General features: G+C 31.4%; 3 protein-coding genes across 3 annotated transcripts; all 3 read right to left on the minus strand.

Moving 5' to 3' along the window:
* Positions 1-1,571: 1,571 nt before the first annotated feature.
* Positions 1,572-3,579, minus strand: LOC130956622 (glucose-6-phosphate 1-dehydrogenase, chloroplastic-like). The gene is given in 8 exon segments (XM_057883652.1): positions 1,572-1,656; positions 1,658-1,722; positions 1,896-2,016; positions 2,103-2,252; positions 2,332-2,537; positions 2,779-2,893; positions 2,994-3,260; positions 3,361-3,579. Coding segments are annotated over 7 exon segments (849 nt in total). The 5' UTR covers positions 3,101-3,260; positions 3,361-3,579.
* Positions 3,580-10,675: 7,096 nt separating this feature from the next.
* On the minus strand, positions 10,676-11,179 carry LOC130956625 (pathogenesis-related protein 1C-like). Its single transcript, XM_057883653.1, has one exon. The coding sequence runs from the start codon at positions 11,177-11,179 to the stop codon at positions 10,676-10,678; it is 504 nt and encodes a 167-aa protein (XP_057739636.1).
* A 3,346-nt stretch (positions 11,180-14,525) lies between these two features.
* LOC130956287 (probably inactive leucine-rich repeat receptor-like protein kinase At5g48380) lies at positions 14,526-16,956 on the minus strand. The gene is made up of 2 exons (XM_057883327.1): positions 15,991-16,956; positions 14,526-15,461 (listed from the first exon to the last, which is right to left on the minus strand). Exons 1-2 carry the CDS (start codon positions 16,888-16,890, stop codon positions 14,562-14,564), a joined length of 1,800 nt encoding a protein of 599 aa, XP_057739310.1. The 5' UTR covers positions 16,891-16,956; the 3' UTR covers positions 14,526-14,561.
* Positions 16,957-17,837: the final 881 nt, after the last annotated feature.

The raw sequence follows: 17,837 nt of genomic DNA on the forward strand, positions 1-17,837 counted from the left end.
TTTTTTTTGCTGTTCTGTGGGGGTTTTGCGTTAACAGCTTCTGGCAGTTTTTTGTCATTTTTGTGGCAGTTTAAAACCCCCACAAAGTTCATTTTCAAATTTAAAAAAAGGGCCACAAACTAAACAACGGCAAACCACTACCAGACTGCTATTCCTAATTTTGAGCACTGCCAAAAAAGAGGTTCGTAGCAAGCCACATTACTAATCATATTAACTAACCATAACTATACAAATATAAGTAAATAATTGAAATATTAATACATTGATAGAGTATGATTCTTGGTAGTGGATTTACAAAATTCCAAGTACAAAACAAAGATATCCCACCACGAAATTCTTAGTATAAATTAAACCAAAATCAGCTCAACCAAAAGCAAATAATATTACACTAGCTAAGGTAACATTATCCTAGGATCATAACTATATGATAATCTTCCATAAATTTGCACTTCATATTAAGTTTATATTTGAATATTTACAAGGAAAAAAAGGAGCTTAATCACAGTTAATCTGCACTTCATACATAATTAAAAAGAAAAAAAATAACTTATAAAAATTTTTCAAGAATAATCAAGGCCTACCCTGTAACCACCATCAAACCTTGCTCGAAATATATCTGACTTGACTAAACAAACTCGATGAGCATAGAACTTTTTCCTGTAGAAGGAAAACAGGGCAAATTAGTACATAAACTAATTTCTGACATTAGTTGACTTAATTATATAAATTATAATCAGTATTTGATCAGTGATGGAAACATTTAATTTTGTCTGAAATGTAATGCACGCATATCGCAATATATACCTTATTATCTTCAGTAAACATTTTACAAAAAAACCTCCTTATCACTTTATTTATTTATTTTCTTTGACATTAGTATGTGTATCTGCTCATTTAGGTCACCAAATTTCTTAAAACTATGTGAAGAAGAAAAAAAAAACAACTTCGAAATGCACATATATATATACCTGACGCTTTCGAACCCTTGCAACAGAGCTTTGAAGTTCTCCTTCAAGCTTAGTCAATTCTTCGTATTGGAGAAAAGCTATGCCTTTTCCAAGGTAGCGCTGAATCCTCATCTCAAGGTAGTCTCTTTTTCTATCAAAAGCATCTAGAATAAGATATATTATTCATTTATTCAGCTTAAAAACAGAATTTAAATAGCTTACGATTCAAGATTAGCTAAAAGCAAATGAGATTTAGAGTTTAAAATTTGAGTTTAATTATAATATATTATATTCAATTATATATATATATTTGGATGACAATTTATTAATTCCTTTATGGTAATCAGATATCCATATACAACTAAATTCTCAAAGTTTTATATATGACCCCAAGAAGTTGGCATATAAAGCACCAAAGTCAATTTGATCGGATATGGTCTCATACAAATCCATATATGCCATCAATTTATACTGTAGGTGTATAAATTTAAGTTTTCATAGAAGATTTTTATATTTGACTCCAAAAAATGGGTTTCATCAAGTATCACTAACCCCAAATCTATATAGACATAATTAAGAAACAATAATGTTGTCGGCAACCCAAAAAAATTGGAAAGGAAATATTTAATATCGTTTAGTATGGAGAGCCTTGCCAGCTTTCATGAGAAAAGGAACTCCATCCCATCTTGCATTGTCAATGAAAAGCACGGCCCTTATATTGACCAACAACAACATCTTCTAACTGAATTGGTCTCATTGATCTAAGAACCTTCTCCTGAGTTTGAGACAACAATCTTAAGTGTAATCATTGAATAGAATTGATCAATTAATAAAGCATCATCAGCAAGTTCAAAGGTTATCAAACTCTAGAGTTCACCTAAACTCTTGGAGCTTTAGTGATCTTGAATCATAAAACTTAGCTCATAATCTCAATTTCATAAGACTTACCTTTTCATTTCTGATGTCCTCGGCATCCAAGCTCACAGGAGTTTCCATTGCAAACAAGGCTAGTATTTGCAGAAGGTGATTTTGCATTATATCGCGAATGATTCCATAGTTATCAAAATAACTGGAGAAAAAAACTAAGACAATGAAGTATGGTTTTGTTTGTAAAACACAACGAAGAAATAGGTTTTGTATGAGACTATGACTCACCCTCCTCTTCCTTCTGTTCCAAAATCCTCTGAAAATATTAGCTGCACATTTCGAATGTAGTTCCGGCACCATAGAGGTTCAAAAACAAGATTTGAAAAACAAAGCACTGATAGATTCTCCACAAGCTCCTTCCCCAAGTAATGGTCAATCCTAAATGATTTCAATTCTTACCAACTTTCATTTTTAGCTTGTAAAGGTTAGAAAGAAAAATGAAAAGAACCATATTCACCTGAATATTTGTTCTTCAGCTAGGTACTGCTTGGGACATCTTGTTAGCTCACTTGATGATTCCAAGTCGCGGCCAAATGGCTTTTCGACAATAACCCTTGTCCAGCCATTTCTTGAAGAAGCTTTGAGGCTAGCACATTTCACCACATCCACAAATATATTTGGAGGTATTGACAAATAAAATAGCCTGTTTGAATCTTTTTCACCCTGCAGTGTAAAGAATTAGTCTCAAGAATAATTACTAAGAGGAACTTACCATCTCAGACTAATGTTAGTTAGTATGAAATCATTGATAGAGTTATTAGTAATCATGAAATTCCTTAAATTGTATGACACCACCTGGTAGTAGAGATGTATATTTAGGAGGTATTTTAGGAGATAAGAACACTTTTGTTAAAAGTTTTAACCAAATAGCATAAAAGACACACCATTGATATGTTAGTGTTACCTCTTTTTCTTTCAGCTTGGAGTCCAAGTCTGAAAAATCATCCTCAGAGTTATACAGACCAGAATGGTAAAAACATCTTTTCAAGAATTGATCCATTTTGTCTTCACAACTTTTCCTGCAAAGTTCAGAACCATCAATATTTACAACATGAAAAAGAACTATGGGAAAAAGTGAAACAGGTGAACTTGTACATGATGCTACCAAATAGCATTTACCTCTTGTCAATTCTACATGTTAAAGTTCTGCTAATCATTTTCCTTAATTCTTCATCGGTCATTTTGGTCCAAGCATAACCATACACAATGAAATTCTGCAATAACATTTAGAAAAACCAAAGCCTCAGATGCAATGGTCTTGCCAGTTGTTTAATGTTAAGCCTGTTCAGGACCTCAGGTAGCCAATCTTCATAGTAAAGAGCAAAGAGTGCTGGAAAAATCTTCTTCCATAAAATTTGCATGTTTATATCATATATTTGATCCATCCTGACCAAAATATTAATTTGACGTTCATATATATATATAAATATGATAGGATAAGTAGATAGAATTGAGGAAAGCCATAAGGAATATAAAAAGTTTATACCTGTAGGGGTGAAAGGAGTAGTGGAAGAGCTTGCCAGTGTTGGAGAAGACGATGAGTCCAATCTGGGCGTCACAGAGGACAGAGAGCTCCTTGGTCTTCTTCAGGAGTCCGTTCCTTCTCTTTGAGAACGTCACTTGCCTCGTCGTCGTGTTTTCTATCTTCTTTATCTCTATCTTTCCCCTTCCCATGTTTTATTCCACAGTTGAAAGAAAGAAGAACAGAAGGAGCCAGGAAGAGAGTAAATCCGAGTCAACACCTCACCTAACCAACTCTCCCACGATTTCCTTCTTTGCTAAGCTATTTAGGAAGCAATGCGTGAAATCAGGAAATTTTAGGAGTAGTAAAATTGAAATCAGAGCTCCTTATCTAGAAAGTCAATTTAACTCCTTAAATAGAAATAAACAAATCTAGAAAATATATAAGTTACAGAATCCGTTACATCTCTCTTCATTAGTTTAATGGATAATGTGAAGCAAGTCCCACAAACATTGTTCTCTCTTCAGAAAATGTGTGAAGTTGTCAAGTTTTTGCAGAAATTTGAACCTTTTAATCTTCTTATTGTAGGCTCAATCGTAAGTTGAACTAGTCATTCAAACTTTTAAATTAGCATATTTAAATATAAGGTATAGGACTTACTTGGAGAGTGTCACCAAAAGGATCATACATGCAACGGGGTTCATTAATCAATTCCCACCCAAAAATGGTGGGGTCATTTAGAAATTCAATTTTAGTGATAGTATTTTTCCTTGTCAAAACTGTCTGCAGAAAAATTGAGACAAAAGTATTAATTGACATAAAACCAGCCTCATGTAAACATGCAGCTAAAATTGAAAAGTCAGCAAAACAAAGAGAGAACACTGTCATCATGCAATTTAAATTTCAAAGAGAACTACAGATAATCATATTTCTTGGAAGGGCAAGAGATGCAAGCTTCATAATCATAAATAAAGGAGAAAAAAGAAAGAAACGAGCACAACAAATCAACAATCAGGTCCTTAAATAAAGACTCGATAGCATTATTAGATAACACTCACCTGATGATACCTTCATCTTTGTTACCATCATTGGAAGGAACATGCTTAAATAAAGACTGAATCATCTCAACTCTAGGTTAAATGCGAACTGCGGTCCTATAGCAGGATATAAAAAAAATCAGCGGCCAGCGCCCAATCCTCATAAGTTTAACTAGTTTCTGAAATATGGCATTCAATGTTAGATAAACAACTCTAACTTTTCAACAATAAGAATAGAAAATAACAAGATAAAACAATAGAGAATATTAACCTTATTGTTGAAATTCCAACGCCCACCCTTTGGAATGAAGTTCTCCTCATTTTCAACTACAAGTTGCAAATACAGGAGACATATGAAAACACCTTCAGAGGCCTTAAAATGATAGGTCTGTGCTTAACACCTGCTTCACATAAAATATTTTTGTGAAATCTGTGGAAATTAACACTGAGTAAGAGAATTTAAATATTAAGTTAAATAAGATAATTTGGGTTATTATTTTCCTAGTATTCCCAATAAACAGAAATATAACATTTTAAAATTAACAGAATAAGAGAATTTAAATAAACCAACGCTTCTGATAATTTATTACAGGAATATATTATCTAGTAATTGGTAGTAATCGAAGCATAACCATAATCTTAACTTGCACTTTTGCAGAATCACCTCAAACATCAGATACACCTCAGAGTGCAAAATCGACGGCATAAATGAGTTCTAATATAATACAAAACAACAACAACAAAGCCTTGTCCCACTAAGTGGGGTCGGCTACATGAATCAAACGACGCCATTGTGCTCTGTCATGTATCATGTCTACAGAGAGACCGTTTACATGTAGATCTCGTTTGACCATCTCACGGATTGTCTTCTTAGGTCTTCCTCTGCCTTTCGCTCTTTGTCCATCTTCCATCTCATCCACCCTCCTGACTGGATGTTCTATCGGTCTTCTTCCCACATGTCCAAACCACCTGAGACGCGATTCAACCATCTTTTCCACAATGGGTGCTACTCCAACTCTCTCCCTTATATCTTCATTCCTTATTTTATCCAATCGCGTATAACCACTCATCCATCTCAACATCTTCATCTCTGCCACACTCAGCTTATGTTCGTGCTCCCCTTTAGCCGCCCAACACTCCGTACCATACAGCATAGCCGGTCTTATAGCGGTGCGATAGAATTTACCTTTAAGTTTTAAAGGCATTTTTTGTCGCATATAAAACCAGATGCACTCCGCCATTTTGACCAACCTGCTTGGATCCTATTATTTACATCCTGTTCAATCTCTCCATTATCCTGTATGATGCACCCAAGATACTTAAAACTTTTAACTTTTCGTAGGATGTTTTCTCCAATCTTCACCTCTATATTGGAGTTTTCCCTTCTCAGACTGAATTTACATTCCATATATTCCGTCTTGTTACGGCTTATGCGCAGACCATACACTTCTAGAGCTTCTCTCCATAACTCCAACTTCTTATTTAGGTCTTCCCTTGACTCTCCCATAAGGACGATATCATCGGCAAAAAAGCATGCACCATGGCACAGGCTCTTGGATGTGCTCTGTGAGTACTTCCAAGACTAATGTGAAAAGGTATGGACTTAAGGATGATCCCTGGTGTAATCCTATACCAATAGGGAATTCCTCTGTCACACCACCTTGAGTCTTTACACTAGTTGTGGCCCCATCATACATGTCTTTGATTGCCTGAATATATGCGATCCTTACTCTCCTCTTTTCTAAAACCTTCCATAAGACCTCCCTTGGTACCCTATCATACGCTTTTTCCAAATCAATAAACACCATGTGCAGATCCCTTTTATTACTACGATACCTCTCCATCATCCTTCTTAATAGGTATATCGCTTCAGTGGTAGATCTGCCTGGCATAAATCCAAATTGGTTCTCTGTTACTTGTGTCTCTTTTCTCAACCTCCGTTCTATCACCCTTTCCCATAACTTTATAGTATGACTCATAAGCTTAATCCCTCTATTGTTTTCGCAACTTTGTATATCCCCCTTATTCTTGTAGATAGGTACCAAGGTGCTCTTTCTCCACTCATCAGGCATCTTCTTTGACCTTAAAATCTCATTAAAAAGCTTGGTTAACCAGTTGATGCCTTTTCCTCTAAGACCCTTCCAAACCTCAATCGGGATATTATCAGGTCCTACTGCCCTGCCATTTTTCATCTGCTTTAGAGCCTCTTTTACCTCGAAGTCTCGAATCCTTCGATAGTAGTCAAAGTTTTTATCTTCTTCCCTTGTGCATAATCGACCAAGGATCGGAAGAGTCTTCTGTCCCTCATTAAATAACTCGTAGAAGTAGCTCTTCCACCTTTCATTAATCTTCTCCTCTTGAGCCAACACCTCTCCATCCTTATCCTTTATGCACTTAACCTGATCCAAATCTCTCGTTCTTCTTTCCCGACTCTTTGCGATTCTATATATACATTTTTCTCCTTCTTTCGTGCCCAAAGACTGGTAGAGACCCTCATATGCTCTTGTCCTTGCTTCACTTACAGCCACTTTTGTCTCTTTTTTAGCCGCCTTATATTTTTCCCAGTTATCTGCATTGCGGCATAAAGACCACTCTTTAAAGCATTCCCTTTTTATCTTTATCTTTTCTTGTATACTCGCATTCCACCACCAGGACTCCTTGTCTCTTGGTCCTATTCCTTTAGATTCACCAAAACTTTCTTTTGCTGTTCTTCTAATAACTTCTGCCATCTCCCTCCACATCTCTTCCGCGCTTCCATTCCCATCCCACTTTGCCTCTTCTCCTACCCGTCTTAGGAAGCTTCTTTGTTCCTCACCTTTCATCCGCCACCACCTCGTCCTTGGGTTCTTCGTATGATGTCTTTTCCTCAACTTTTGCTCAACGCGAAAATCCATGACGAGCACCCTATGTTGTGTTGTCAAACTCTCTCCCGGGATAATTTTACAGTTAATGCAAAATTTCCGGTCGACTCTCCTCAACAAGAAGAAGTCGATTTGAGAGCTTGTCATGCCACTCTTATAGGTTATAAGATGTTCGTCTCTCTTTTTAAAACATGTATTTGCGATGAGAAGATCAAAAGTTGAGGAAAAGTCCAAAATAGTTTTACCCTCGGCATTGATCACCCCGAAACCATGGCCTCCGTGAATACTCCCATATCCAGTCACTTCTCTCCCAACATGGCCATTTAAATCTCCTCCTAAGAAAATCTTATCTCCCAAAGGTATGCCTTGAACCAAACTCTCTAGATCCTCCCAAAACCTTATCTTATATTGTTCGTCTGAACCCACTTGCGGTGCATAGGCGCTAATCACATGGAAAGCACCTCCCTCCACCACAAGTTTGATAGAGATGATCCGATCTCCCACCCTCTTGACATCCACTACGTCCTTCTTCCACTGCTTATCCACAATTATTCCAACCCCATTCCTATTCTTCACCTTTCCTGTATACCAAAGTTTGAAACCAGAAGTATCCAACTCTCTAGCCTTTGCACCAACCCATTTCGTTTCTTGTAGGCACATAATGTTAATCTTCCTCCTTGTCATGGTGTCCACCACCTCCATGGACTTTCCTGTTAGAGTGCCTATGTTCCATGTCCCAAATCTCAACCTTCTGTCGCTTCGACCTTTATCTTTTCCTTTGTGAACTAGCTTATTTACCCTCGTCCGTTCACGAAAACGCGAGAACCCTTACTCATTTAACACTACATCCGGGCACCGATGCAGCGGCTCTTGCTTCGACACCGTACTCAAGCCATACGGCGCGTTACTTCCGGGCAACGACCTAGCTTTAGCGCAATAATGTCTTTGATTCATGTCATGGAGGTTCGGCTATATTTTTATGTTGGTTGCCGAAGACCTAACACAACCCTCCTCCTTTATCCGGGCTTGGGACCGGCTATGTACCGCAAGTGTAACATAGGCGGAGTTAGTTCTAATATAATAATTCCTAAAAAATAATTAATACTAGGGGAGGGGGGAGTAGAAGTTACCTTGATGGCAAGAAGTCCAAGTGCAAAAGCACTCCCTTTCTCGAACAGCAACATCTTCTGAACGAGGTCTTCTTCAGTCACGGGAGGAGCTTGGAGGTGCTGAACCAAAGCCGGAATAGCTCCTCCTTTGACAATCACGTTCACCACTTCCTTTACAAGACACAACCACCGAAGGATTTACACCAAGAGACATGCACGACCGAATTTGCCAAAAACCGAAACGAAGGGAGCACACGCTAGAAGATCGAGGAAGAGGAACGGAGGATTTACCATTTTTGGCAAGATCGGCGAGTGTGTGAGTGGTGCGCTTGGCGGCGGCTCGATCTGACTCCTTCCATGAGAAAGTGGAGTTGAGGATGAAAACCTGCTCCTGGATGTCGGCAAAAATGGCGTCGCGGGCGTCGCCGATTACTCTCTCTCTGATCTCAGATGCTACGGTGAGCTTGATGGTGACCATGGCGAAGAGAGGAATACAGTGGCGTAGATCTAGGGTTTCTTTCTCACTCTTGTTCTTCTTTTATTTTTTTGGACAAGTACATTAGGAACTGCTTATTTGTTTGGAGGATTGGGCTTAAAAATTTAAACTAACATTAATTAATGGAGGTTTCATATTTTGCCATAAATAAAATATGTTATGGAGGTTTTTTAAAATTTCCAAAAAAAAAGTCCTATAAACAAGTAGAAATCTTGTAGTGATAGATGCATGGCCATATTTGCTCTAAGTTGACACCTACAACAAATTAATTGACCTAATTAAAACTACATTCGGTAATGCTTGAAAAATAAAAAAATCAAAATTTATCTTATTTAATATTTATTAATTATTATAATTAATAAATATTAAATAAGATAAATTCTAATTATTTTTGTTTAATTTATTTTAATTATTAAATATTTTTTATTTATTATATATAAAAAAATATTTTTTTTGTCGTAAATTTAAATAGTTCATTAGAGATACTCATATTATAAATAGCATATTATAAACGTATACATTTATTAATTTTACATTCTTATTAAATAATGAATACACATAATTTATATATATGGTATTTAATTTATATTATAATAACAAAGACCCATTTTTTTTGTTATGTAATATCTATATATTCATACACATAATTTTTATAATTAATATTATTCAATTCTAAATTATATTTTATTATATATTTTAAATTATAATTCAAATTATTTTAATACTTTTTTAAAGATATCATACATTTAAATCAACATATAATTTTTTTAAATCACCATCTTTAACAATTTGAAAATTTGTTTCATTTTTTTAAAAGTGAAATGATTTATTCTGAGTCACATATATATTTTCAAATTTTATTATAATTGGATTTGAAAAAAATGTTAAATAATTAAATTAATTTATTCAATTGAATAAAATTTGAAAAAAATGTTAAATAATTAAATTAATTTATTCAATTGATAAATTTACTCATAATATTTATAAGTTCATACACATAATATTCATAGTTAGGTAAGGCAAATATAACATCGAGAATTTTACTTTAATAACATCCATAATTTCATACTCATAACCTTCATAATTTTACATATATAATTAATAAATTTTTACAACTAATATTACCAAATTTTAAACTATTTGTCTTATTATATATTTCAAATTATCTCATATATACACCAAAAAATCATAATTTCAATATTTTTATTTATTATATATATATATATATACTTATTTATTGATTTTAATATGATAAATTAATAATTATTTTTAAAATTTTATTTCTTAATTGTTGTTTATATTTTATTTTTTATTTTATAATATTTATAATTTTATACACATAATATCTATAATCAATGAGTTGGTACTATTTTATTATTTATTATTTTATTTTGCACGTCATAAACCAACCATTTTAGATATTTTTAATTCTTAATAAATAGTTAGAGATCGATCAAATTTAAAATTTTTTATAAAATGTATTGAAGTGATTTGAGATTTTTTAGAATTAAAAATATAAGAATTTGAAATTTTTATTTAGGAGAAAAAAATTATAGAATTATAAATGTATGTGATAATAATGAAGAAAATAATTTTAAAATTTGATTCACATCATTAAATTTGGAATGAACTTTTAGAATAATTAAATAATGACAAAAGATAATTATAAAAAAATTAATTATATCAATTAAATTAAAAGAATGATTCACTTTTTCTTATAAACACAAATAATATTATTAATCATATATCTTTATTTATCCTTTATAATAATTTGATTAGGTAATATTATTTAATTTTAATAGCCAATTTTAGTGTACATAAAAGTAATTTAATTAACTAGTAAGGACGTACACCATGAACGTTTCCTGGAGGACTATAAAGACAAAGAACAAGGGTGCATCTCCTTTGGCATTTATCACACTTAACACGAGCACACCCAACATGAGTAGTGTTGCTCCAAACAACCTGAATGTAGCATTTACAATCACCACCAATGCACGAATTAGATTTATGGTCGTAGTACTTTTTATGGGCAACCCACTTTGCCACCGCATTTGCTCCCGTAAAGTGATCGGATGCCATATTCCACACAACATTCTGGCCATAGTAAGGGTCTGGGATTGGCTCAAGGTTCCCCTTAAAACAATTTTGGGTCAATGTATTCAAAAGCTTTTGAGCTTCTTTTGCTAATTTCACATCCCACTTCAGTGGAGGAACTCCAACACTTGCTCGTGCATCATTATGGCCTTTCAAGTACTCTTCTGGAGACTCTTGTACCGCAGTTACTATGCACAATGGCAATAATATGCTTACAAAGCTTATTATTATTATTATTACCATCTTCATGCTTGTTTTATTGTTTTAGAGGAGAAGTGTTTAGACTTAGATATGTATCATCTATTTATACTATGTCATAGTTGCCTTTTCGTGAACTTAAAATACATGTATCGAAATTTACTAGACGATCGACAAAGAAATATAAATTATTAATTATCAATTATTAGAGCAGCTTAATGATCAAGTATAATGCATGATCCTTGGCTCTGATCTTTCAAATAATTACTAGATTATGGTGGTGGATTTTATTTTATACTTTTACTTGTTTACTTTAATATATACAGTCAAAACGTCTTTTAATCAAGACGATACGATAGACGCTTTAAATAAAAGAAAGTCTAAATATTTAATTTTTATTAAAATTTAATCAGTATTTAATTAATAGAAAAAAAGTGTGTAATCTTATACTATTAAATATAATCTTACACTATTAAAAATATTAATAATGATTAATTAATAACTATAAATCATAAAATGTACTGATCTTCATTCTAGTACTACTATTTAAATAAGAAAGTCACTCACATAAAGACACTTAAAACATATTTTTTTAAGATATTTTTTAGCAATTAAAATTAAACAAATGTAATCGATTAAATCGTGTTAAAATTAGACCGGACAAATCGACTTAACTAAAAAATCAGTAAATCAAACTTTGAACTGATTTAAATTAATATTTTTTATAAAAAATAATTACAATACCCCTATTATAGAAAATGACATATATATATCTAAATCCTAACATTTTTTTCTATGCCGTCATAAGGTTAGGATTTAAATTTTTTTAAATTAATATATATAATAGATATATTTTAATTATTTTTTATAATAAGAGTATTATAGTTTTATTTTTTATTAAAAAATATTAATTTAGATCGATTCAAGATTTAATTTATTAATTTTTTGGTCAAACTGATTTATTTGGTCTAATTTTGATAAAAATAATATAATTTATAAATTATATATGTTAAATTTTAATAATTAAAAAACATCTTTAAAAAAAATGTTTTAAACGTCTTTATTTGAGTGAATCCCTTTAAATAATAGATGCATGGCCATGTTTACTCTCAGTTGATGCCTACAACAAATTAATTGACCTAATTAAAACTACATTTGGTAATGCTTGAAAAATAAAAAAAATCAAAATTTATCTTATTTAATATTTATTAATTATAATAATTAATAAATATTAAATAAGATAAATTCTAATTATTTTTATCTAATTTATTTTAATTATTAAATATTTTCGATTTATTATATATAAAAATAATTTTTTTGTCGTAAATTTAAATAGTTCATTAGAGAACTCATACTATAAGAATCATAAAAAAAGAGACACCCACACCAAAAATTGATCAGTTTTTTATTTAATTTGACCGATCGATTTTTGGCCAATTTAATCGTTAATGAACATTTTTTAAACAGATAATTTTAGTTTATACAACTAAATCACATAGTTAAACGATTCTCAATCTAACTAATTGACTTAATTCGATTTTTAAAACATTGGTTGTTTCTATTATTTTTCAATTGTTATTTGATCTACTAATCTTTACTTTCTTTTATTGACGGTCAAGAATTTGTTAATTATCGGAAAAAATTAGTGATTAATACTAATTGCGTACTGTTTTAAGTTTTAACTTTCAATATATTATGCATGTAAGGAAAAAAAAAAAATTGGGCAAACACAACCATAGTTATAAGCTAAAATTGATAACCATAAAATATACAAGATCAATGCAAAAAGAACGAGAATAGAAAGCTATTGCAAACTTATAGTATATATTAGCCGATCATATTCTTACGTGTTGGTATGGTAGAATACTAACATATTTTGGTAAGTGATAATTAATTAAAAAAATGATATTTTATCATTTTTTTTTTTTACATTTTTAATATTTTTTTATGGTATAAAAGATATTTTTTTATTATTTTCATTCATCTTTTGCAATTATTTTTCATACTAAAAGTGAAAGATGTACGAAAGAGAAAATACACAAAATAATATATATATATATATATGATATGATATATATATATATATATATATATATATATATATATATATATATATCATTCCACATTAATTAAACTATAACTTATAAGGGTGAAAGCCTTCAACGTTTCCTGCAGGACTATAGAGACAACCAATAAAGGTGCATCCCTTTTGACACTTAACTCTAGCACTCCCAACTATAAGTAGTTTCTCTCCAAACAACTTGAGTGTAGCATTCACAATCACCGCCAATAATATGCTTACAAAACTTATTATTATTACCATCTTTATCTTCATTTTATTATTGTTTTCTGTGAATGTTTCCCAAAATTAGAGAACTGTTTAGGGTTGGATATGTATAATCTATTTATATTATACCATAATAGTTACCTTTTAACGTACTTGAATACATGTTTCATTTATTTACTAGTTGATCTGCCTCTGATCTTTCATAATAACTTGGGGTCAAATTCTAAAAAGCTTGTATATGGCTGAATGAAATGACTCATTAATCAAGTATATATGCTGGCTAGGGCCGGAACTAAGTCAAGCCAGCTCATGAGCAAACTCGAACTCGACTCGTTAACAGTTTGATAAGCTAAGCTCGTGAGCTGGTGAGCTAAGCTTGAGCCTGAAATTAAACTCATAAATTAAATGAGTCGAACTTGAGCTTGGATAAGCTCAGCTCATTAGCTGGTGAGCTTGCTCGATTATATATATATATATATATATAACAATCTTAATTATTTAATATTTATATTTATTTTTTATATATAATTTTAGTATAGGACATAAATAAAAAATTTATAATTTATTGATTCATAAACAATATATAAAATTAATCTTTTCAAATATTTTTTAAAATATATAAGTTATAATTTACTGATATAGAATTATAGATTATGTATTTATGTTTCTCTTATTTGAGCCAGCTCGTGAGCTCGAGCCAGCTCGTGAGCTTTCGATGAGCCGAGCTTGAGCTTAAGAAATAGGCTAGATTGTTAATGAGTCGAGCCGTGAGCCAAGCTCAATTTTCGTGAGCCAAACTTGAGGTTGGTCTAGCTCGACTCAACTCGGCTCACTTCCAACCCTAATGCTAGCTAAACCTTCTTCATTTATATAGCAAAGCTTTTTGCAATAATCCATCAAAACACATCCATAATCTCATGTTTTGTAAAATATGTTTTGTTCTTTTCTCTAACTGATGTGAAACTTCTGCATATATTACTATAGTTATTAAATTTGATCTGAAATAATTTTATATTAAAAGTACTTATACACATCCTGTGGTTAATTTTGTTTTGTATCATGTAAGATAGGATAAAATATAAAATATATACTACAATTCACCAAATCAAATACAGTCTATTATATTGTTGCTGCATAGGTTCAACCTTTCCACAAGGCTGTAATAGTTCTATACACATCATCCATCTTTGGCCTCTGTTCCATAGAAGGTTTAACACATTTGCATGCAACTTCTAGGAGGCCATGAATTTTATCATCAAACCCTTTTCCAGTTATGCATTTGTCAGTGGCATAATAAAAATCATTAGGATCAGTGAACAACCTATTGCTAATATAGCTCCTCAAAGAGCTATTATCAACACCAATGTCATCATCATAATTAGTAGAACAAGAATCACTACTTAGGCTTAATTTTTGTCCTGTTATAAGCTCAAAAAGGATTATTCCAAAGTCATAGATATCCTTCTCAAAAGAACCCTTCACCCCAATGACTTCATCAACCAGAAACAGTCTCATCCTTGCATGATTCTTTTGGTTCATGATGAACTTTGCTTTGCCGAAATTCGAAATTTTTGGCTCGAAATTCTTATCTAGCAAGACACATTCAGAAGATAGATTGAGGTGTATGATCTTGCACTTTTTGTGAAGCCAAGATAATCCCCTTGCTATCCCAATTGCAATGTGAATCCTCTCAGGCCATTCCAATTGAGAATTATGTAACCAGTGACATAATTTTCCATTTGAGATGTAGCTATAGACTAGTATCCTCTCCTTCTTCTCTATGCAGAATCCAAGCAGAGAGGCTATGTTTCGGTGCATGTGTCTCCCTGGAATCATTGTTTCAAGCAAGAATTGTCTCTTGTACTTGTCAGAATCATAGAATCTCTTAACTGCTATCAAACAGTTATTTGAAACCTCTGCCTTGTACATTATCCCTGTTGTTCCTAACCCCATGATGTTGTTTGAGCTAAAGTAGTTAGTTGCTTTGCAAAGCTCCATGAAGCTCATTCTTGGTATCAATCTCTCCAACAATCTACAGAGCTGTAAATCATGAAATAGTAATATACTATAATATTAGATCCTACAATAGTGTATTTTTTTATTATGATATTTATAATATTTTTTTAATAAAAAAATATTATTATATTAAAGTAAATTTTGATAAAAGTGACATATTTTAAAGGTATTATCAATATATTTTTTATTTATAAAAATATAAATGTTATTTTATTTTTTCAAAGATTATATTTTTTTATTTTATCCTTAACGTTTCGTTTTAATTTTATTTTCTGATGTTTTAATATAATATATTTTTGGATAAGCCAACATATGATGTGATAATTTTATGCTATGTATCACTAACACATTAACTTATAGTTGTCACGTGTTAGTGATACATAGTATATAATTGCTATGATAATATCTTTTTAACCGTATTAACATTTAAGGGTATAATTAAAATATATTTTAAATATAAAGATAAAATTGAAACAAATTGATATTTTAAAATTTTTAAAAAATGTTAGAGATAAAATAAAGAAAAAATAAACAAAGCAAGAGAGAGAGAAACCTCTTTATTTCCTTCCTCTTGCAAAGCCAGTGGAAGCAATTGAGCTACATTAGTGGTATGCTTTTGGTTGTTCTGTTCTTTTCTCAAGGGATATATGGTGTTACTCATCCTACTACTCTTTTTGAATTCATTCCAAGGTTGAGTATAGTCCATGAAAGTTACTATGACAGAAGTTGCTGAACAAACAAAAGCAATAACAAAACTATACCAAAAGGGTTTACCAAATAAGCTCTCTTCATCACAGCTTTCCATTGTTGTTCCCCCACAGAGTCCACTATTATTGACATAGCTCAAGGTAACATCAACATTATTGTTCACAAACACAGGCACTGGCCCTGATAACAAATTGTTTGCAACACTGAACACTGTGATCCTTGGAATAAAGCCAAGTTCTTTTGGGATTGTTCCATTTAACTGGTTACCATCAAGTCTAAGGGTATTCAAGTAAGACAAGTTTGCAATAGCCTTTGGGATTTCGCCATAAAAGTTGTTGTTTGATAGGTCAAGTGAGGTTAGATATGGAAGCTTACTTGAAATATCAGGTGGGATATTCCCAAAGAGCTTGTTGTGTGAAAGGTTCAGATTCTGCAGCCATGAGAAATTCTCAATGCAATGAGGAAATTGGCCTTCTAACCCCATCTTAGAAAGCTTGAGACTTATTACTTTTTCTTCATCAATACCACTGTTCATGCATTCAATACCAGTGAATGATGAGCACAAATCTATGGTGTTGATATTGAAATTGAAATCCCATATTTGATTAGATGAGTCCGATGAGTTGTTGATTTCTCTTAGGCAATTGATGTCACCTAATTCAGCTCCATAAACAATCATGAAGAAACAGAATAATGACCACAAGAATATATGAATTGGAACAAAACTCAACATAATTTTGGGCATGGCAAAAACCAAATGAAAAATGAACAAAATTGAAAGATTATGTTGGATATGATGATACTAAAGAGGGAGAGAGAATGAGCTGAATTTTTCAATTTTCATGGTGCTTGTTATTACTTAATTAATTCATAGTCAATTTTATTGAGTTACTAGATCTTCAAACGTAGCAATAGTTGATCAAAGAGATAACGAAATTTCGCAGAGACCCATTCCGTTCCCAAGTTTCGCATAGAACGTAGATATTTCTAATTCTGCTGACCATAATAATTACAAAATTTTATAGAGAGCGACCTAGATAAAGAGGTTAAAAACGTTTTTTTATTTTTTAAATATTTTTAATAATTAAAATTCAATACATATAATTGATTAAATTGTGTTATTTTTATTAAAATTATATCGGACAAATTAGTTTAACTAAAAAATTAATAAATTAAATTTTGAACCGATTTAAATTAATATTTTTTATAAAAAATGACTACAATATCTCTATTATAAAAAATAACTAAAATATTTTTATTATATATAAATATTAATTTTAAAAATTCTAAATCTTAACTCTATGGCAATAGAAAAAAAAAAGACTAGAATTTAAGATTCTTAAAATATATATATATATATATATATATATATATATATATTAGCTATTTTCTATAATAGGAGTATTATAGTTATTTTTATAAAAAAAATATTAATTTAGACCAGTTCAAAATTTGATTCGCTATTTTTTCAATCAAATTAATTTATTTGACTTAATTTTGACAAAAATAATACATTTAATCGATTATATGTGTTAAATTTTAATTATTAAAAAATATTTTAAACGTATTTTTTTTAGTGACTCCTAATTTTATATGTGGTCACATTTTATTTGACGAAAAATATTAATTTCATTCACTGATTTTCCTCATCACTATTATTTTATAATCTAGATAATTGCCGTGCAAGACAAG

This window comes from Arachis stenosperma, chromosome 10, assembly GCF_014773155.1.
Source record: "Arachis stenosperma cultivar V10309 chromosome 10, arast.V10309.gnm1.PFL2, whole genome shotgun sequence".
In the NCBI taxonomy this organism is placed as follows: domain Eukaryota; kingdom Viridiplantae; phylum Streptophyta; class Magnoliopsida; order Fabales; family Fabaceae; genus Arachis; species Arachis stenosperma.

Bases quoted from the DNA above. Each gene is read 5' to 3' on its own strand.
- LOC130956625 (XM_057883653.1), bottom strand. From the start codon at position 11,179: ATGGTAATAATAATAATAATAAGCTTTGTAAGCATATTATTGCCATTG.
- LOC130956287 (XM_057883327.1), bottom strand. From the start codon at position 16,890: ATGCCCAAAATTATGTTGAGTTTTGTTCCAATTCATATATTCTTGTGG. The intron at 15,462-15,990 runs GTTTCTCTCTCT...CATGATTTACAG, and splicing joins AAGAGGAAGGAAATAAAGAG to CTCTGTAGATTGTTGGAGAG.